The 23004-nt window shown below is 44.4% G+C and overlaps 1 protein-coding gene across 4 annotated transcripts in view; it reads left to right on the top strand.

Moving 5' to 3' along the window:
* LOC146260425 (carbohydrate sulfotransferase 15-like) overlaps positions 1–23004 on the top strand; it is a 77093-nt gene extending 54089 nt beyond the window's left edge. For 3 of the 4 annotated variants that reach the window (XM_084669882.1, XM_084669884.1, XM_084669883.1), the window contains exons 5-8: positions 18772–18994; positions 20505–20661; positions 21663–21810; positions 22529–23004. In XM_084669882.1, the coding sequence (XP_084526008.1) occupies positions 18772–18994; positions 20505–20661; positions 21663–21810; positions 22529–22731 (731 nt within the window). In that variant the 3' untranslated portion in view covers positions 22732–23004. The remainder of the gene's footprint in view (positions 1–18771; positions 18995–20504; positions 20662–21662; positions 21811–22528) is intronic. The other variant, XM_084669885.1, reaches the window with a different exon arrangement.

The raw sequence follows: 23004 nt of genomic DNA, 5'->3' as shown, positions 1-23004 counted from the left end.
CATGAGCCCCCGAGGGACACGATCGAACGCCTTTTCCAAATCCACAAAACATGTGTAGACTGGTTGGGCAAACTCCCATGTACCCTCCAGGACTCCGCGGAGGGTATAGAGCTGGTCCACTGTTCCACGGCCAGGACGAAAACCACATTGCTCCTCCTGAATCCGAGGTTCGACAATCCGGCGGACCCTCCTCTCCAGGACCCCTGAATAGACTTTCCCAGGGAGGCTGAGGAGTGTGATCCCCCTAAAGTTGGAGCACACCCTCCGGTCCCCCTTTTTAAGAGGGGAACCACCACCCCGGTCTGCCAGTCCAGAGGCACTGTCCCCGATGTCCACGCGATGTTGCAGAGTCGTGTCAACCAAGACAGCCCTACAACATCCAGAGCCTCAAGGAACTCCGGGCGGACCTCGTCCACCCCAGGGGCCCTGCCACCGCGGAGCTTTTCAACCACCTCGGTGACCTCGGCCCCAGAGATAGAAGGGCCCCCCCCGATGTCCCCAGACTCTGCCTCCACGTCGGAAAGCGTGTTGGTGGAATTAAGGAGGTCTTCAAAGTATTCCTTCCACCGATCCAGGACGTCCCCCGTCGAAGTCAGCAGCGCACCGTCCCCACCATATACAGTGTTGACAGAGCACTGCTTCCCCCTCCTGAGTCGCTGGATGGTGGTCCAGAACCTTTTTGAAGCTGTTCGGAAGTCATTCTCCATGGCCTCGCCGAACTCCTCCCATGCCCGGGTTTTTGCCTCCGCGACCGACAAAGCCGCGTTCCGCTTGGCCTGCCGGTACACATCAGCTGCCTCAGGAGTCCTACCAGCCAATAAAGCCAGAATAACCTCAATTTTTTTTATCTCCTATTATCTTTAATTAATACCTTTATATTTTAGATTCTCTTCTATTTTTCTGTATTTAAATTCACCAAATCAAATCTCTCTTTGTACAAGACATGAGGAAACCATCCACTACCCCAAATCAGAATTTAATCTGTATGATTCCAAAATGAAACATAGCCCATAAAATGTACTTAAATGTAGCCATTAGCCAAACGTATACCCCATCTATATTTTCATATAGGTTAGATAGGTAGAACTTCGTAACTTGCTTTGGCTGCAGTCTAAAACAGGCTAATTAGCACAAACCATCGTAACCACAATTTATCAGACATAATGAGTCTTCCCAAATAATTTCAAACCCAAAAGTTATAATAACTCTCTTTATGCACCAATACCATAATAAAACAACTTCATCAAAGTCTAACTGTTCATCCCAAAACATTGTGCCAGGCTCTGATAAAACACCCAAATAACACTTAAAACCATATTACAATCAAACTCCAAATAAAAGTACACTGTAATCATTTTTTCTTTCTCATTTCATAACCAAATTACATCCAATACCTCCATCAAACTCTTAAAAACCATAGATTTTACAATTTTGACTTAAAATTAGGGCGGCAACTAACGATTATTTTAGTAATCAATTCATCTGTCACTTTTTTTTTGTTGATTAAGGCCAGACACCACAGGTTAATAGGGTAAAAAATTTAATTGATAGATATCACCATTAAATCTCCCAGTTGATTACTTATATTAAGACAATGTTTTTTAGCATTACAAGTTTTCTGAATATTGTATTTAGATACGCAAATTAGGCACACTTTCATTAAATATGCATACTTTTCCAGAACTGAAATCTGATTATTGGTTAAAGATAGGTAAAAACTTTTTTTGTCCTTTTGTTGATACTTTGAATATAAAGTTTTTTACAGAGGAGATTTTTGATATCTCTTTTTATCACTTCAGAAATCAGAAAATACTGTCAACACTCATAAAAAAACGATTTTTGCCACTTTTTTTGAATACATTTCCAGATAAATCAGGCTATGAAACATTTATTAACAAACCCCTCTGTAAACTCCTAGACATAGTAAATAGGAGGATAAATAGAAAGTTTGATGTACGTAAGTACCAGGGAAGTGGAGATTTCATGCTCAGAGCATGAGAAAAACCTCATTTTGAGAAAACAGGCTTTTAAAAAAATTGTAAAATTGTGTACAAATGGATTTGAAAGCACTATTTACAGACAAAATATCTCATCAAGACCTTAGCAACAACAACAGAAAATATCCCAAACATATTCAAACTGAAAATGTAACCAGTATTGGCTTTTAACGGAACAGAACTGTAGTAAAACACACACGCACCTGCACAGACACACTGCACTACTAGAACTTCCACCCTGGTTTGATGGTTGTCCATCCTGCTTAACTTTGCCTATAGCCTAACTTATGTGTGCAGCCTAGTTTTCCATGCCTGCTTCATATGTTGTACCCTCATCCCTATCTAGCTGATGCCCATTCAGTATTGCAGTGCTCAGACACTTCCATCTCTGCTTCAGGCTGGTTGCGTAAGCCTCAGATTTGGACATTCGGAACCGATCAGTTTCCCTCATGGCATTAACTGTAACAACTGTGCTCTGAAGCCACAACCTCTCCATTACACTTAGCATGGCAGAGGCACCTTAATTAAAAGTGGAGATGGCCATACTGGCTGCTGCCTCAACTCTGATTTTTGGACACCGCACCCATACAACAGAGTTGAGGCACTCGTTTGCAGTCTGAGTGCCTCAATGCTGCATTCGCTGCAGCAGGCTGTCACTTGACATGCGGTGTCACACTGGGATAAGCTGCTTCCCCACCTCATGCCGTTAAATAGGTTCCAGCATGGTGTTTATGGCTACCAGGTGATTTCCATTCTCCTCTGCTTTTCTATACCAACACCAGAAAGCCTGCCTGATCTGCTCCCTGGTCCTTTGCAGTGACTCCAGCCCTCTCTCAATTCCTGCCACTAAAATCTAATACTTAGTGTATTTACTTAATGTTCATTTGGCCAAGTTATATTGTTAAGGTTATGTTTTTGCCACTAAAGTAAAAAAAATTATGTATATTGGTAGGCGACATTATCTAAATATTGTCCACCCTGATTGTAAAGGGAAAAGCCTGTGGGGCCTACTGTAAAACTGACTAAATAACACATGAATTAAATACTTTATTGATCCGTAAAACAAATTGATGAAGGCTACAGTGGAGCAGTGTGTGTGGGTGGGGGTGTGGGGAGAAGACAATACAGCAATGCTTTCATTAGTCATTGATGTTATCCAAAATGCCACATTTGACCAGAGTGGGAAAGATGCATTTATTTTCCCATACCCCAACCCTAACTTGTGGGCTAACAGCCCCATTCGCACATTCAAGTCAAAGGCAACGTTGTTTCTTGTTCCATCTTGCAGACGCGTAGATGTAAGCCTATATATACTTTTGCGGTAGCCTATCTACTTTGCACGGACTACACTCCAGAAGCAAACTATTACTAAAGCCATGATTTTGCGGATGAATAATAATTTTTAACCCTGTCCTTGTGCAATCAGGACAAATTCATTCACTAACCAGTTCATGCAATCGCGCTACATAAACTTTCAGCTGTGAGGCGCGTTATTCATGTTCAGCGCTATCTACTCTTTTCCCATCGAAAATGTTCGCATAGATTGAGCTTGACAGTTGTCTTCATTAAACTGTTGAGCCTTTTATCTAAGAAATGACAATAGTTGTCTTATTTTCTTAGAAGTTTGTGTTAGTGCTTCTTTCGGCATTTTTAGATTCAAAAGGTCTCGCTGACAGCTAAACCAGGAATTGTCAGTGCGCATCACGTGATGCATTTGAACGAATCAGGTTATCAGAAATCGACTCCAGCCAATCGGATTTCTTATTTAGGTCAAACCCTCCCTTTGTACTTTCACGATTTGTTACTGATACAAAGGAAATGACCATGTTTGGATCGGATAACATTGTGCAGGAGAAAGAGAGCTTTACAACGATACCAAGAATGTCATGGTGAAGCCAACGGTCGCGGTACTGTATGTTACGTTAGAATGCTAACTTTTGTTGAATTTTGGTGAAATCCATAGGCACAACAAGACAAAGTGCAGTAAAATAAACACTTAAAAATATATTTTGAACGTTTTGTTTCAACTAGTTTGAAAATAGACATGTTGAGGAAGCAAAATAGCAAAGAAAATCAAAATTGAGCAGTTTACTCAAAACTCAAAGTGCAAATTCACAGTGCAAACAATCTTCACAATGTGCACAAACAGGCACACAATTTTGAAAAAGTTATTAATATTAGCGTGGATTTAATGCTATTTTCAGAGATTAGCAATTTATTCGAGTTTTGTTTAAAACATTTTTGAAAATTGAAAGGTTGTGGAAGTAGGCCAGACTTTATTAGAATAATCTGGTGTATATGTAAGATTTTTTGACACAATTTTGAAAAAAGATTCGCGAGGATTAAGCTATTTTCAAAGATTAGTGATTTTCTGAAATTGTATTTGAAACTTAATTGAAAAGTAAAGGCTGTGGAAGTATACCAGACATTGTTAAGATACTCTGGTGTCTGTTTGAGGTTTTATATTCATACACATATTATAAAAGTCTAAATTTTTCAAAACGGTTTGGGTAGTTTTCACCCGGTCCCTAACGTGACGCTGAAAAGTAGCGTCTTCAGAATGTGAGACTAATGTCGAATATGAAACTAATTTCACCTCGGTCAATTAACACACCTTTTCGACGTATTTATTGTGAAATGCTGCACACCTTGGATGACTTAAGTCGTACTGATTTCTCCGCCATGTGTTTCAGAACAACGTTATTCAACAACGTCTCTCCGATGGTCTTCTCTACCTGGTATTGCTTCGGTGAAACGATAACATTCAGTCATTTAGCATTCAGTCATTTAGCAGACGCTCTTATCCAGAGCGATAGATGTTCCATCTTAGTTTTTTTGGAACACGAACTTCTCATCCAGAAGTTGCAGATAAAGTGGAATTGTGGGCATATTACGTTAAATGCGTTAAACAAAAATAACGAATTAATCCTGTAATTTAATCATAACGCGTTAACGCGTTATTTTTCACAGCCCTAAAAACAATATAACAAGTCAATTGTTTATCCTCTAGCAACAATGTCATAACCAATAAACATCCATAAGAATCTGAAGAGAATATAACAAAGTCTATCCAAAGTGTTTCATCTGTGTACGTGTGTCAACATTGATCGTCACCAGTTCGGAACTCAACTTCCGTTCACGAGGCCCTCGGATTAGGGAGAGTTCGCCCCCAATTTCCAGAAAACTTTCAACAGTGATGACACATCTCCGGACATTCAAGTCCACAATGCTCAAATACCCGCAGTTAAACAACGCATTTTTGTGCATTCCAAACACAAAAACTCGTTCAGGGACTCAAACCCTTTGTACTGTGTGTAACAATTTCACTCTGCACAAACTTTTCATAATTTCACAACAAAACGACCCCACACTCTAAAATCCACATATATCAATCCATATTTGCATTTGTAATAAACTCGTTACCATACCATACTTTTGCTTCCATCTTTAGCCCTATTCATTTTCGAATTACAATCCATATTTGAACACATTGAACCAATGAACGAACATAAAGACACAATTACCCCTTTACTTTTCTAAAAACTTTTTCTAGACCACGTGTTTTAAAACTCAATTCCTTTGTTTTGAAATTCCTCAGGATAGGCCCTGACTGTTACTCTTCTTTTTTTCATAAATTCAGGGACTCAAGCCCTTTAAAAACACTCAGCTGGTTATCTCAATAGTAGCCTATACTTTTACTCTCGGGACTTAGAATCACGTTTAGGCCACGTTAATAAATAAGAACTGTTATGACCACCAAAGCCAATACAACTTCTCAAACTATTACGAACCCAACATATTCTAATCCTAGGGTCTCCAAGAAACACATAACACAATATCACATGTGCATTTATCTCCCTCTATGTGTGTCCGTCAACACACTGCCTCTATGTATGTCCGTCAACACACTCTGCAGATCTTTTCTTACGACTCTCAGATAAAAGACAGATTCATCAACCTTGCCTTATTAATTTTGTACGACTTCACACGTACAGGACACAGTTCCTCCGACCACTGCCCAATTACTAACTTAACCGAATTATTGACAATAGCCTATAATACAGTGGCCCTGAAGTGCAAAACACACCCCCTAATATGAGGACATCCCCCAAATGAAAACCCTCCCCCCTAATACGAGTTAACTCCCCCCATATCGGATGACTTGTTCACCTCCCCCCAAAACAAAAACACGCTCCCCCAAATGGAAAACAACATTACATTAACTCAAAAACACATAACATTAACTCTGAACAGAAAGGGTAGGTACTACACTTCAGCGCTGATTGGATCTTGTAGGCTAACTAACAAGATAAGAAATTGATCGACAGAAGTACAAAATGCCATAGCCTGACAGAGTTACGTGCACCAGGACATTTGTTTGGCTATCGAAGAATTAGGGGGGGTGTTTTGCACTTCAGGGCCACCGTACTATAACCATATTTAGACAATTCAACATCACGTGACCAAAAATAATATCTCACCGTTTTTTTTGAAGATCCTGCGTCTGTCACAGAACGTCCAACGGGCGCCCCCCCTAGCCCTGCTGTCTCACACAATGGAGGAAAAGGCGGCTCTGTACCGGAGGATCAATTCGCCGAGGGGAGCCGCCTGCTGAACGCCATAGACCGATTGAGGATCCCGGTACTAGGCCACCAAATGTAATGGAAGAATTCGAGTGGCACTGTGTAGATCTGAAGTCAAGGGATGTGGTTTCAATACAATTTATTTAGACTATACAATTACATATGATTAAACAAAGCTTTGCTGATCAGTCATTATGAAGGGTGCGATAGTCACAAATCGTTCGCAAGAGTGATAGAGAACTATCACACATGCACTGCCTTATAAAAACTTTAGATCAAATGGCATTCTATAAGGTCAATTAATGTAGCAAACTCTGTGATTGGTTCACTCAACTTAGTGACAGTTTGAAACAATACATCTCCATATCAACTGTCTCACTGTTCTTTGATGTAACATTCCTCCCCAAATGAGTAGGTAACAAAACCACATCAGTTGATCAGTCAAATGGTCAACTGTCCTTTGTGTGACCATCTACAAACAAGAATTCCATTAACTCAAAGAAACAGAACCCAGATCTTCTAGCCGAAGTTCAGCACCCATCCGCCCGGACCCAACTAAGACCCTCTGGATCTTAGTTAGGCATCTTAAAACAACACCATAAATACCTTAAGACAATCTGAGTGTCCCTTCTACAGAGTAAACCACATCACAGAACATCAGTTTCTGTCTATAACAAAGTAACTTACTTTTTACCGGTTAAAGAAACATAGATATAGTAACTATGTCAAAAATTGTCATTACAATTGTTTTTAGTACTTGTCTCTTGTAGGCTAAGGCATGTGAACCTTTGGTCCCTTTTCAGGACAGCTGATAGCCTATTCTGGATCAGAAGGCTGTTGTTTTCGACCTGTCTGAGTAACCCACCCTACACGCAGGCTAACTGAATTAAAATCGCATGCCTTTGAACCTATACATTAGCATGAAGAGCGATGTGAAATACTTTGACCGTGCTACACAAAATACTTTTCCTTTGGTAATCATACTGGGGTATATTTCCTCAGAATGCGATGTGGTGGAGCAAGAATGTTGGTTCGCGTTTGTTATTATACGGTTTGAATGACAAAGGATTTTGTGTTGAAAATAGCATCTGATATTTACACAGATAACCAACATTTTTCTCTTTAATTCTATAACAAAGAAAGTATAATGTGAGACTTTTGTCTCCCATTCGTGTGATTGTGATATCAAGACAAAATCCTTCACTCTTTGATTTGCACGCGCTCCCGCGAGGGGGTGCCAATCCAGAGAGTCATGCATTGGGTGATACAACACCAGTGTTGATTCTGTGGCGCACCGCCACAAATTGTGACACGTAGCCTATCGTTCACGACGTCAATCATGGCGTGTCATTTTATTTTGATTGAAACGGTGGATGAGGTAGCTGTCATTGTACACGATTTAAAGGGGCGATTGACTGGGTTTTTTGGGTATTTCACACTGTTCCTTAACCCTTTACTAGGGTTAACCCTAAACTTATTCAAGTCTGGTTTAGGACTTTAAGTCTAGCTTTTTTGAGCGGCCTTTATGGAACAGGCCCCCAGTGTTTACATATTTCAAAAAACATTTAAGTGTATGACTGCAGTTCTGACCATTATGTTCCCTTGATAATAATTTTGTAAAAATTACATGTATCACTCAGATGGAGGAGTGGTGTTACTAGTTGGTTGGAAGAGAAGGAGGCCAAATGTACCTCATGAAGATGCAGCGCTCAGGAGGAAACTTCTAAAGTAAATTGTAATCTGGGGCCTGTTCCATGAAGGTAGCTCAAAAAAGTTAAACTTAAAGTCCTAAACCAGACTTGAATACATTTAATTTGTCAAGCAAGGCTAAAGTGGTTCCATAAAGACCAATTTCAGCTCACGCAGTCCTACTAATTCAAGTCAGATTTAAGTAGTCAAGTTAATTGCGCGTGCACCCTATTCTTAAGCAGCCCGAGAGGTAAAACATGGATCGTAGAATCCACCATGGCAAAAGCAATGCACATGGCCACATGACATCTTCCAGAAAGAACTTTCCCTTTAAATTGTGTACTATGACAGCTTCCTTATCCACCACTTCATCAAAATAAAATGACACGCCATGATTGACGGCGTGAACGATAGGCTACGTAGGAGGACCTTTTTAGACCTTTACTTCGTTAAATTGGCTTTTTTGACATTGTTTAAAATAAATAGCCTACTATTAATCAATACATCCAGTAGCCAAACTTTTTAACATAGTTTTTGTGTCGGGGAAATGGAGGGCGGATTTAGGGTACGATTAACAATTATATTGCCATGATAATTATACTTGGATAATTTAGATTGAGAAATAGGCCTATGCCTGATGCCTAAACTTTTGAAATCACAAACTAACATCCATACATTAACGGCTATGGTGTGTAGCCTATCAAAGCATTGTTCATCATTGTTTAATGCATTAGGCTAAACGTTGTAGGCTAATTAAGTTGATTTCTATCAATGTTAAACATATTGAACTGATGAGAATAAGAAAATGAGAATATACGTGGTAAAACATTGTTTTCCCGTTGGGTCAGTGTTATAGGAACGTCTGGTTAAGCATCAAGTCACGCTAAGCCCGACAGTTAGTCTGACCCTGACCAGACTAGTTTCGCAGCCTAAGTTGCCATAGTAACCGAGTTTGAACTACGTTGAGCTAGCTTTATGGAACCGAATGAACTAGAAATGAGTCAGACTAACTGACATTAGTCTGGCTTATTCGGTAAACTCGCTTTATGGAACAGGCCTCAGATATAAACAACATGTTGGTTGCCCAACAAGAAGACAGAGCATCTGCTTCTTCAACTCTTTAATCCTCTCGAGGGCACCTGTTGCACCTGGTTATGAACACCCATCTTTGCTACATTTAAAGGTTCAATTGTAGGCTATGGGACGTCTAATATTGCATTTGTCTAATTATGTGTAGGACCGTGTTTCTCAAGTTGTAGGACATATTGATTCATAAAAGCATGTAAATGTATCAACGTCAATAGATGAATGTTTTCTGTTATTTTAAAGCATGCTCAGATGTATGAATGTAGAGTTGCTCGTTATATAGAGAAGCCTACCAGACACAGTGAGCTGAACTCGCAATGTAGCCTTCGTGACGCTGCTTTTTATAAAACACTTCAAAGATGTAAAGGTTTTCGGCACCCCCACCCCCCCTCCGCTACTGGCTGGGAAGCATGCACGCTTCTCACAGAGCTTAAAGGCCAATTTATACTTCTGCGTTTTTACGTACACGCACACAGGGAACGCCCTCTCCGTCAAGGAACTCCCTCTCCGTGCCCTCTCCAAACCCCTCGGAGAGCTCTACATGCACCTCCTGGTTTTCCTGACTATCTGTCCGTCCGTCAGTCCGTCATTTTACAGATACCCCTTGGCTGTGATTGGTCCGTATTAAGAACCGCTTGCGTCAGGGGCGGGGTTGCCGTGACCAACAAGAGAACAGAATCCTTTGACCGCCATTGTTGTACGTTTTTACAATTCATATTTCAGCTAAACAGTACATGTAAATCAGCATCTGAATTAAAATGTAACGAGAAATGGGCAGTGTAGTTGCTGAAAATATGTTTATTTTATTTGTAAATTTGCTCCAACTTTTCGATAACCTAGCTAGCAACGCAGCGCAGTGCCATCTACTGTTCTGGTGGTAAATTGCTTTCATCACGCAGAGCCATCGGAGTATTATAAATTCAACCAATCCGTCCGACTCTGTGTGTGCGTCTGTCCGTAACGGAGTTGGAGAAGTATAATTCAGCCTTAAGGCCCAAGGCATAATCAAACTAAGCGGCTGCTTAGGACCCGCGTGGCCACCACAGGGCCCCCAAGAGCACATGAAATTACAGTTTAATGTACCATGTTTCTTCGATTAAACGCTGACCTTGATTAAACGCTGCACCAAAAATTAACATTGTGTAATAACTGCCGCCCCAGAAATATGGTAGGAGCAACATGTCCTGAAATACCTAGTAGCAGCATGTCATTTTAATAAACATTCTGTTGTGTTGCACTCGGGGTCCATTGCTAGCTATGCGTTTCAAATATCTAAACATAGCTACCTTACTTAGCAAATGAGTCTAGCTAGAAGGGAATAGACATTAGAAGGGAAGTTTACGAGAAAAGAAATGCTAGAAAACTAATAGCAATCTAGCCTATTGCTAACGACTGTCTAGATTATCTATTGAAAGAACTGCAGAGAAGCAGGTGCTCTTGCGTTAGCAAGCTTAACTAGTTTACATGGCTACAGTAGGTAGTCTAGGTGTTTTCACTATGTAGCTGTTCTTGCATTCCTTGCAAATCAGCATTAACAAAAAGCAGATGAGATAGAACTAGCTAGACTAACATTGTCATTTGATTGTTGTTTAATCGGTGAAGACCGTACTGTTCAGACTATCTTTTCGAACATTTAATGTAGCAAACTAACACGTTAGCATGCTAGCACAAACAACCGCAGAGAATACCCTATTTCTTAGATTAAATGTCGCCCTCAAATAAACGCCGCCCTCGAATAAACGGTGCACCATAAATGACCAATGTGTAATAAATTGAAGTTCAATCGAATAAATAGGGCCCAGAGGGGCCCCCAAATCAATTCTGCTTAAGGCCCCAGAAAGGCTTGGGCCGGCCCTGGCACGAGGTCTGCCCACCTCATGCCCCTCACTCCTACCCATTCAATATGGCACTCCAGTGTAAGGTCGGGGTACAGTCCGACCTCCTCCACGTGCCGCGCAAGACAGTAGACCAACAAGCTGCCAACGATCCAGACGTGGGGACAACTTCTGGTTTTCCATGGTGTGATATCATCCAACATCTGCCTCTTTCATACTAGGGCTTCCCGCTTCTTCTTTTTCAAACAATGCAAGCTTAACATCTGCCTGTTTATTTGCCACCTGTTTCTGTGTCATTTTTATCCACAATATTCTCATTGGTTGGCCTTGAAGACAAATTGCTCTATATTATTTCTGAGACACTCACGTCTTATTTTGTAATTTTACCGCCCTGATCGGCATCATTTGAGTAATGAGGGCAAGCGCAGGCTTATTGATTACTTAAAAAATGTTTCATTGTGCAAGATAGAAGAGCCTAGTTAGAGAACGATTTAGCAATTCTATTTCGTGGAGCTCCCCCCCATAGGGGAGCTCTGCTCCTAATGGTTTACCCGCTGCCTAGTGCAGCCAATGACTGAAGATCAAAATGTATACACACCTGTGTCCCTCACACAGGTGTCCTATATAAGGGGGTGACAGCCGTCACTCATTCTCCCCAAAAATTCAGCACGGGTTGTTTGAATTTTTGATTGAAGATTGAAAGAGTAATGAGTTATTCCATGCCACCTCCGCCACGCAAAGCTCTTTCAAGAGCTAGGTGCAGGTGCCGTCATCTGGAGGCCAAAGGGGACAAAGACAAATTTTGTTTTTCGTGTGCCTGGGACCTCGGCACACCAGAGAGGAGGACGATTCATTCTGATAGCCCATGCGGCAAGCATTATGGGTGTCCCCATGCCGGTCTCCCTTTCCTGTGGAGCAGGACGAACCATGTGATGTCGGGCCCTATGCCAAGAGGTCCAGGCCAACTCGTCCAGCCTACCCCGCAATGCCTAAACTGGCAAATTATGTGGAGAGCTCGTGGGATGCGCCGTTGGCAGCCAACGCGCCAGTGAAGGCGCTCCTGCCTTTTTCCCATGTGGACGGGATGCTGGAGGCAGTGAAGATGGCCCCCCTCCACTGGAACCATCGCTGGTGGCATACCTGGTTCCGGGGGCGAGCGCTTGGTCGACCAGCAAGAAAGCGAACTTGCCAAGCCCACGTGATAGGCTTTCAGCCTCTCTGGTCGATAAGATCTACGTGTGGGGAGCGCAGGCGGCAGCTGCGTCAAGCAACGCCGCTCTGCTCATGGCAGCGGTCGCAAAGTTGTCCACGGGTAAGACATAGGGACTGTCTGCCGTGGAGTCATCTCTGGTGGCTAGGATGACGGCGGCTGCCGTGTTCCTCTTACAGAGAGAGCGGCAATCTGCACAGGGCGCTCTATGGCGAGCAGCGTAGTCATGCACCGCAACCTCTGGCTGTCTTTGACAGCCATGAAGGACACGGACAAGACCGCTCTCCTCAATGCCCCTGTGTCCAGGAATGGGCTCTTCGGCCCTGCAGTTGCCTCGGCCTCCGAGCGTTTCTCCCGACTGGAGGTGGAAAGGAAACACCTGTTAGGACACATTCCCTTACAGCAGAAGTCTCCCGCCCCCTCTTCTTCCCTAGCGTCAGCAGGGACGTCGCAGGGTAAGAAACGGCACACTCGACGGCCAGCTGCAGCGACCAGAGTTGCGGCCGCGTCTCAGGCGCCCCATCCTCCCTCGGCACCTGTGCTACACACCGCAGCTCCAACAGAGAGGACGGGTTTCGCCCGACCATCTGCCCCTGCCTGGTGTGGCGGTCCGAGAAAGAGGAAGGCATGACTGACGGCGGGGATCGAAACTTCGATTCCCCCAACTGTTTTCAATGAAATAAAGAATTGTAAAGGGAGGCTTGGACCTCCACAATACTTTTTCAAAGAAAGACAAGTATTCCAGTCTGTGCGGTACAGAGTTGAGCACTCTCGCTGGTGTGGGATCGTCGGCTGAGTTGGTCTCGGTTCATGAGTTTTACACAGCTAGCGGCGCCGGACTGTCATGCTCCATGTGCGTAGCGGAGTCTGGCCCAGCTAGCAAGCGTGTGGCCAGACCACTACCCGTCTCTGTGCACCATGACACAGCGTGTGGCTCTGTTGTTACGTTACAAGAGCCATCGCTGCGGCTGTGCGCCCAGAGCTCTGGCCGCACTGTGAGACCTCTCGAGGCTCATAGTGAGGACAGAGCTCAGACCTCTCTTGGTCAGGGGGTGCAGCCCCAGCCCTTTCGAGTCAACCCCACCTTAGGCTGTGCCGCCGATTCGGGGCACAGCGGCGGCTGGGGTCAGACGAAAGTACAGCCGTTTCCTATCTGCGGCTCCGCAGCCCCTACCCAGCCTACGCACCCCCGCTCTCTCTGCGTTATGCAGAGTGGCAAGAGTCAAGTTCACTGTCAAGCTGGCTAGACAGGATACTGAGAGAGGGTTATGCCATCCAGTTCATGCAGACTCCTCCTCCTCTCAGAGGAGTGAGGGAGACAAGCTTGTCCTGCCCGCTGAAAGCACTTGCGCTCCGAAAGGAGATAGCGAGCTTGCTGTCCAAAGGGACAGTGATCCTGGTCCCCAGAGATCAGGAGAACTCGGGTCTCTACTCCCCTTATTTTTTGGTTCCCAAGAAAAACCGGGGGATGAGACCGATTCTAGACCTGAGGGTGCTAAACGAGAGTGTGGCCAAACGGCCCTTTCGCATGCTGACAATAAAGCGTTTGCTGACTTGTGTACAGCATAACGACCATGGGATCAGCATAAATCTGAAGGACGTGTATTTACATGTGCTTATCAAACTGAAGCACAGGAAATTTCTGCGTTTTGCCTTCGAGGGGAAAAAGTACACGCGCCTGCTGTTTGGGTACGCGCTGGCTCCTCGAACTTTCTCCAAGTGCAAGCAGCTCTAGAACCGTTATGGCAGAGGGGTATACACATTCTGGCGTACCTCGACGACCTGTTAGTTCTGGCTCAGTCTCCGGACAGAGCTATCCAGGACGCAACCTGGCCGGTGAGTCAACTCAGCCAGTTGGGGTTTGCTGTCAACTGGGAGAAGAGCGCTCCATGGCCCGCTCAACAGTTTACCTACCTAGGTATCCATTTTGACACTTGGGATGAGAGCCAGACTGTCGGCACCACGGAGAGAGGCTATTTCGATAGCTCTCCGTGCGTTCCGGGTCTCACACACAATTACCGCACTGTCGGTGATGTCCCTGTTGGGGTTGATGGCGGATGGCTCATGTAGTAGTGCCATTAGGCCTGTTATACTTGCGCAAGCTGCAGAGATGGTTTGCTCAGCTGCGGTTGGATCCAGTGCAACACCGCCGAAGACTGCTAGTGATACCGAGATCAGTCAAAGACAATCTGAACCATTGGAGAGACCAGCGTGTCATGACGTTCGGAGTCAATATGGGCAGAGTGACATCTCTCTATCCGGTCTTTACAGACGTGTCCTTGACCGGGTGGGGTTAAGTATGTCAGACGGGCTCAATAGGAGGGAGATGGAAACCGTCAGAGACGTGTCACATCAACCTCCTGGAGCTTGAAGCAGTTCGACTGACTCTGTGCCATTTCACGCCTGTGTTTAAGGATCAAGACATTCTTTTCAGATCCGACAACAGGGCAACAGCGGCTTACATCAACAGACAGGGTGGGGTGCGCTCTCCATCACTTCATCGCTTAGCGGAGGAAGTGTGGACTTGGGTTTTCACGCACCTACGCTCCCTGACAGCTCAGCACATTCCAGGTCTGCTCAACGAGGGAGCGGACCTAATGTCAAGGGGCGGCCCATGAGAGGACGAGTGGAGGTTGAAACCGTCCATCGTTTTTCTGATCTGGGCACGCTTCGGCCGAGCACAGGTGGATCTGTTTGCGTCACGAGCCAACACACAGTGTCATCTATGGTTCTCGCTGCGCACACAGGACAGACTGTGTCGATGGGACACAGCTGGGAGTCGATGCGTTCGCGCACCATTCCTGGCCGAGAGGTGTACTGTATGCATTTCCACCTCTGGTCTCCATCCTTCCCTTGTTGGCTCGGGTGAGGTCGGAGGGGCTGTCGGTCATTCTGATAGCCCCCGATCGCCCCGCAACCCCGTGGTTCCCGGAAGTGATGGGGATGCTGGAAGGCGGGCCTTGGCACATACCTCACCGGATGGATGCGCTCTCTCAGGCCGGAGGCCTGGTGAAGAGCCCTCCTGTGATTGGAGGCCCACTTATGGCTTGGCTACTGAGAGGGAACTCTTAGAGCGCAGAGGTCTGTCTGATGCTGTCATTCAGACCATTCAGAGTGTGCGCGCACCATCTACTGCTAGAGGGTACGCGTCGCACTGGCGAGCCTTTGCATAATGGTGTGGAAAACAGAACCTTGACACTGACTCAAAATGTTCTTTTGTTTCTTACAATTGTTGTTTGACGAGGGCTTAGCCGCGAGCACTGTGCGGGTTTACGTGGCTGCCATTTCGGCATGTCACGAAGGGTTCCAAGACAACACTGTTCAGCACCCGCTGGTCAAGCGTTTTCTGGCAGGGGTGTGTAGGCTCAGGCCACCTCCGAGAGCGTCAGCAGCTACATGGGATTTATCTCTGGTGTTAGACGCTCTGTGTGGACCACCTTTCGAGCCCATAGACAATGTGTCATTACGTCTGCTTTCTCTTAAAACTAGTCTGCTCCTCACTTTGACTACGGCTAAGCGAGTGAGTATCTTGTGCGCTTTGTCAACACGCGCGGATTGTTTGATCATCTCGGGTGATCGAACAAGAGCAGTGTTGCGCCCTAATCCGGCCTTTATCCCCAAGGTGATTAGCCGAGCGTTCAGGGCACAGAGCTGCGAACTGAGAGCCTTTTTCCCACCTCTGCACAGCGGAGAGGAGGGAAGACGCTTTCATAGGCTGTGCCCAGTGCGCGCTTTGTCGCGCTATCTGGAATTCACAGCAAGTGTCAGATGTCTAGGAGTCTATGAGATGTCCCGTGCCACCTGGCATTCAGGCTCATTCCACCCGAGGAGTGGCAGCCTCAGCCGCCATCCTCAGGGGTGTAGGAGTGGAGGAGATTTGTGAAGCAGCGTCTTGGTCGTCGCCTTCACCATTTGTGCGATATTATCTGTTGGACGTTTCCTCCTCATCTTTTGCGCATTCTGTCCTCAGCATGGCTGGTGGATCAGGTGTAGCGAGATGACAACTTGCTAGGTTCTTGTGGGCCCTAGATGCGAGTTGTTCGTTGATTATATCGCCAAATGTGGGACAGGCAGACATTCTCAGTTGAGATGTCTTTACTGTATGTATTCTGTTGCGCCTCCAGCTTAGCTGTTGTGCAGGCAAGAGAAACAACATGAGTTTTTTAAGTAAACTTCCCCAGTTTTTTTCTTACCCTGGACGGCTCTCTGTGTCACAGTAGCGGCCTGACTGGGAGGACAGACCCTGTGTATTATTTACATCAGCAGGTCTGTCCTCGGTGCCTTGTGTCAGATCTAGTCTGGCTGGGGGTATATCTGGCCTCGCTTGCTCCGCCTAAACCATTAGGAGCAGAGCTCCCCTATGGGGCGGAGCTCCACAAAATAGAACGATAGTTAATGGAGGTAACTCCAGTTCTATGAGTGGAGCGGAGCCCCATAGGGTTGCAGGCCCAGCTCGACTTATTCAACCCGGCTGTATTTAATACTTTTGGGAGGATGAGTGACGGCTGTTACCCCCTTATATAGGGCACCTGTGTGAGGGACAGGTATGTATACATTTTGATCTTCAGTCATTGGCTGCACTAGGCAGCGGGTAAACCATCAGGAGCAGAGCTCCCCTATGGGGCTCCGCTCCACTCATAGAACTGGAGTTACCTCCATTAACTATCGTTTTATTACTACATTAGCCTATTTTATTAATAATTTTCAGAGTAACCTCAAACCTTTCTTTTGTTTCTTTGACCTTACATTTTATTTTAGGGCTTAGTGGTCTCGGTTTAACATAATTATTTATAGCGACATCATTATTTATAGCGAAGAAGCCTACCGGATACTGTTAGCTCGCATATGTACAAAGAATGCTCCTGCAACAAAGTTGTTACTTAGTAACAATTAGCCAGCTAGACCATATGCTAGACGCCCAGCAGAAGTTTGTAGATAACAAAGAATGCTTGTGCAACAAAATTGTTACTTAGTAACAAGTAACCAGCTAGACGCCGAGCAGAAGTTTGTAGCCATATATAAAGGCCTTTATATATAACTGATTTGGCTGCGAGATTTGCTGGTTTTGGGTGTCCAAGATATGATGGATTCTGATCTGTATCAACAGTCTAGCCATGTACAGGGCTCGACATTAAGGCTTGTCCGGGACGAGTGGATTTTTTATTGTTGGGCAAGTCTGGAAGAAAAATTTAAACTAGTGCTAGCTACTTGCCCCACTGGACAAGTTATTAGATTAGATTCAACTTTATTGTCATTACACAAGCACAGGTACAAGGCAACAAAATGCAGTTTAGGTCTAACCAGAAGTGCAATATTGTGCAATAGATGAATTAGGCTATTTACTGTGTCGGATCAGGGGTGGGAAATACTGTGATTTGCTAAAGTAGGCAAATGGCTAGTAAAACATAACATTTCCTACTAATTTCAGTAAATCAAGCAGCGCTGCAAGACCCAGTGAAATGCTGTATATCCTACAGCTAGCTGTTTAGGCTGAAATTAATTATTTTCATGAACAGATTGACAAAGTTTAGGCTGTGGCAATGAAGTTCAGGTTAGTAGTCAGAAAGTTTCACCTATTGAAATACTTGATTTAAGTAAGGGTAGTGCCGAACATGTGAACACTTCCTACTGTAAACAGCTGTGATATTTTTGTTAGCTACTATACTAGGCTACAGCGTTGCAGTGAGTTGGCTACACTGGTTTGAAACCACAGGTAATGATAATTTCTCCCACAAATCGTTTACTTGTAATGTAATGTCATAATATTAATGTCATGGGAATCAGATGGCTGCGCGGTGAGGGAATCGGGCTAGTAATCAGAAGGGTGCTGGATCGATTCCCCGCCGTGCCAAATGACGTTGTGTCCTTGGGCAAAGCACTTCACCCTACTTGCCTCGGGGGGAATGTCCCTGTACTTACTGTAAGTCGCTCTGGATAAGAGTGTCTGCTAAATGACTAAATGTAAATGTAAATAATAAATCCTACAACAAAAATGTATTTGTGAGGAATGTTTGTTTTAACGATTGAAAACAGATGCATCATAGACCGCTGTAGTATGTGTTGCCCGGGCAACAGAGGCTAATGTCATGATGCTAATGCTTCAGTGAAATAGTAGACTACTGTTTTCAAAAGTAGATGTACTTCCTCAATAATATCAGCTTTTATACCATGGTCTGGGTGAATACTCGATTCTGATTGGCTGCAGGGGTGTCTGATATCGAGTGATAACGGACACCTACTACGTAATTGCAGCAAAACTGTCTTTTCACTGTGTGTGTGTTTGTGCCTTCCTGTAGGTGTGTGTGTCTCTCAATGTCTGTGTTAATGCACGTGCATGCTTGTAAATGTGCATATGTGTGTTCATTTCCCAGGAGAAGCCAGCGCATCCACCATGTGGGACAACAATGCCTGGGTCTATTTTTATGACAACACCACTGAGGGGGAGCCCCCCTTCCTCATCCAGGATTTTGTCCACGCCTTGCAGCCCGATGCCCGCTTCATTGTCATGCTCAGGGACCCTGTAGAGAGGTGGGAATCTCTCCCTCCTCCATCTCTCATGCAATCTCTCCCTCCAGGTCAGAGTAAATCAAACAGGTGAATGGCCCAGACACGATCCAGCCAGACCCCCATACACGGTGCCCTGGACCAGTAATCCCCTCACAGTTGACACTGCACAGAGCACAGAGCAAGAAAACCTAATCTCTTGCTTCTTTGAATTTGTTGAAATATTCCAGACATGTTGTTGCTAAGGATTTATAGACACAGCTCAGTCTGCATCACCTAGGTTTTGATTTGACGTGTTTGACAGAGTTTGAGTTGATTGCCTGTAGCCTTCTGGGTGTCCTCTTTAACGAGGCAATGTATTCCCCCACACATGGCAATTAGTTTACTGGATGTCTTAACTGGACATGATTGCGATAATGGGTTTTGCATGTCTAGACATCCAGCCAAAGAATACATTTCTGGGGAAATTAATGACACACAAAGACTAACGCTGGCATTTTATATTTCATGTTTTTACAATGCTCTGCACTTCATCAAAACAGAATGAGGTAAAGATGTACAGTAGATCAGATTACTTTTCAGTTTCTTGTTTATTGCTGTCTGTTTCATCATTGTCAGTAGTTCCGAGTTAAAACCATAAGGTTTTTTTCAGCACAACTTTGCCACGTGTTACATTGTTGTCTATATGTAGATCTACTGTACAATAATCATCATGTACATTTACATTTAGTAGACATTCTTATCCACAGCGACTTACAGTAAGTACAGGGACATTCCCCCCGAGGCAAGTAGGGTGAAGTGCCTTGCCGTCATTTTGGCACCATGTATCAAACACTTTGCAAGTTGTTTTCAATTTCAACTTTTCAAACTAAGTAATTAATACAGTTCAGTCAAGACAATCACGTATTAGATTTGAGCATTTATTGTTACATGACGTGGACATGTAGATTTAACTTTGGCAGAGTGGATGATCTAAGGGAAGCACTCCCTGCCTCCTCAATGCAACACATACATACATGACATATGAGGCAGGTAGCAATAGAGATATTATCCCCTGAAGGGATCGAACAGACAGACAGAACGGGGGAGAGGGGATGGTAGCGGGCGGCAGCAGCACTGATCATACAACAACTGGGGTGAGTGTGTGCGTATCCGCGCGTCTTTTAAAGACGCCTTATCGGACGTGGCCCAATGGATAAGCGCTGCTAACATGGGTTTGGTAGTGGATGGAGGAAGGAAGGTGGAGTAAGACGCCTTACGTCCCCAATGACTGACGCGCCCTGCCCGATTGCCCTGCCTGAAATAGCTGCGCTTATTTAATGTAGAAAAAAAAAAATCTCCAGTTTATATTTTTTATCTAGCCTATTGCATGCAATTAAATTAGGGATGAGAAGTGCATAGTTCCAACATTACTTTCATATATATTACACAGATACAATATAAGTTCAACTTCATAAACAATTCTGTTGGTGCAGTCAGATCTCAAATAAGTTTCATTGTCATCAATCTCAAATATATTTGTATTCTTAAAATGTCAAACTCTCAATATGTACAATATATTTGATGTTAATGTTTATTCCTGTCTGATTTTCTGTACCAGGCTTTACTCAGACTATCTCTACTTCGGGATTGCCAATAAGTCTGCAGAGGACTTCCACGAGAAGGTGTCAGAGTCTCTGCAGCTTTTTGAGGGGTGCCTTACAGAGTACAAGATACGTGCCTGTGTGTACAACACAACACTCAACAATGCAATGCCAGTGAGTGGGGGTGTCTCTCTTGTTGTTTCTCTCATGTAGTTTCACACTACAGGGAGGGTGGGCAGGGATTGAGATTGCTCTTCATTAGCACATGTTATATATCATGTGGTGTGTTTTCCATTAAATTGCTAAAACCACAAGGGGGTTGAGGCAACACCTGGAGAAAATCCCTTTCTCTCCTCGTCTGGCCCTTCCCAGCCAGATCCCGCCCGCTCTTGTGAGCGAGTGACACCAACTTCCTGTTGTCTCGCATGTAGGAGCTCAATACTAGAGTTCAGCCCTGGGGATGGAAACACATCAAATTTTCCGCAGATTGAGGCCCTATCGTCCACTTGCTGAGTCTCTTGCCAGACCTATATTCAGACGGCCTCTTCTCCCCTCCCTCCTTCCATCTCTACCCTCCAGCTCTCCCCTTCATCCCTTTTTGGCCTCCACCCCACCCGCCATCCCTCTCTGCTGGCTTGAGAAGCTTTTATTTTCCCCTTTAGGAGCTGGCACATTCTCTTCTCCGGACCTAATTGTGCATTGGCTGATATCACTCTGAGTTATTAGACCATGTGAGCTGCATTGTGGGGAGCTGTTGTGCTTGTGACATATTTGATAAAGGCTTGAGAACAGACAGCTGAGCAAGGAATTTAAAGAGGGATCAACAACAACAACCGAGGAGGATCATAGGCTGTCTGATGAACCTCCAGTTTGAGTGGCCATTTAGCCTGGAAAATATGTGAGACTAATGTGTGTAAAGATGAAAATCATTTTTTGTATTCTACTTTGACAATTACACTTTGATTTTTCAGCGTGAATCCAGCCCAGATTAGCTATAAAACAATCAAATGTCAATAATCTCCTCTAGCCCCTCACTCTCTCCTCCAGTTCCCTTACCGTTTGAAGACTTTGTAACGTGCCTGTGTTCCTTTGTTAGTTGTATTTCTATGCTGAACAGGAAATTGCTTGGACTGTGAGAAATCTTTCAGACTGTTGTCTCTGATGTGTGTCCACAGGTCAGGTTGCAGGTTGGCCTGTACATTGTGTACATATTAGACTGGCTGACGGTCTTCAGCAAAGATCAGATTTTGGTCCTGCGCCTGGAAGACCATGCCTCAAATCGGAAATACACAATGCACAAAGTCTTTAATTTCCTCAATTTGGGTAAGTTCAGTTCAACAATAGTCTGTGTAAAGATGCCAATTAAGCGAACAGAACAAAGCTACTAGAGACACACAATATTGTCTTTAGTACCCCCCTTATGAAGGTTACTATAATCTTGCAACCCACGATGCACGGCATACAGTATATTGTTATGTTTCTACAGTATTCCGTCAGTAAGCGGTCAGTTATAGTCTAGCATCAAACCTGCCTAGCAACAGACTAACAATTATCCTGTCCACAAGAAGAACAAAACCCCCAGTTTCCATCACCTGACCTGCTCACATTCAGCAGTCAAGGTTTCACTCTTAATTAGGGAGGTTTGTACATGTGGTGGTGTGCACGCTTACGGCCCTCCTCTCACACCTGCTCAACCCAAGCTCTAATTGCCCCAAATCTCTGCCTCCACTCTTAAAAGGGATGCCGGCACCAGCAATGGTGTGATTGGCTCCACAAAGTATTAAGTCTGTATCATGCTGTGCTAAGCTATGTGGTGAACTAGCAGAGTAGTTTCCAAGTACAGAGGTAATTGAATGTTGTTGTACCAAAAGCTATTGGCACAACAGACCACTTAGCAGCCCTGATAATGGAAGATGTCTACGGAGACCTCATCTAGGAGGAAAAATAGATGGTGGAGTATGGATGAGTACGGACCATCCTGAGCATTTTTTTTTTTAAACTTCTCTCTCTGTCGCTGTATGTGTGTGCATACATGTCACAGGACCATTGACGGAGCAGAAGGAGGCAGAGATCACCAGAAGCCCAGCGTCAAACACCAGGAGACCAGCCGACAAGAACCTGGGACCCATGTTGCCCATCACCAAGGAGATCCTGAGGGACTTCTACACACCATTCAATGAGAAACTGGCTAAAGTGCTCCGGAATGACTCGTTCCGCTGGGAGAGCTGTTCAAAGCTTGTGTAAAAAATGACCACCTCAAAAACCACTGACACATTTAGTAGTCCCAAACAGTTTTTGTTTGTTTCATCTCTCCCAAAGTGCCCATGAGAATCAAAATCCTTGTATTTAAATGAATACTTAAGTTATGATGTGGAGGTGAAACAAAGATGGGGAAATAGCGCAACTCCTTTTTGTTCTGGATTTTTTGTAGGTTAGGGGTCTTTTTTCATATTCAAAAAAGCAAGCACAAACCTTATTCTGACCGGATGAACATTAAACAGTGAATTCCAAGTGGAA

This window comes from Hypomesus nipponensis, chromosome 13 (assembly GCF_054491055.1).
Source record: "Hypomesus nipponensis isolate SF chromosome 13, ASM5449105v1, whole genome shotgun sequence".
Lineage (NCBI taxonomy): Eukaryota > Metazoa > Chordata > Actinopteri > Osmeriformes > Osmeridae > Hypomesus > Hypomesus nipponensis.
The sequence above is the reverse complement of the archived record's forward strand: the minus strand, read 5'-3'. Positions and strand labels throughout refer to the sequence as shown.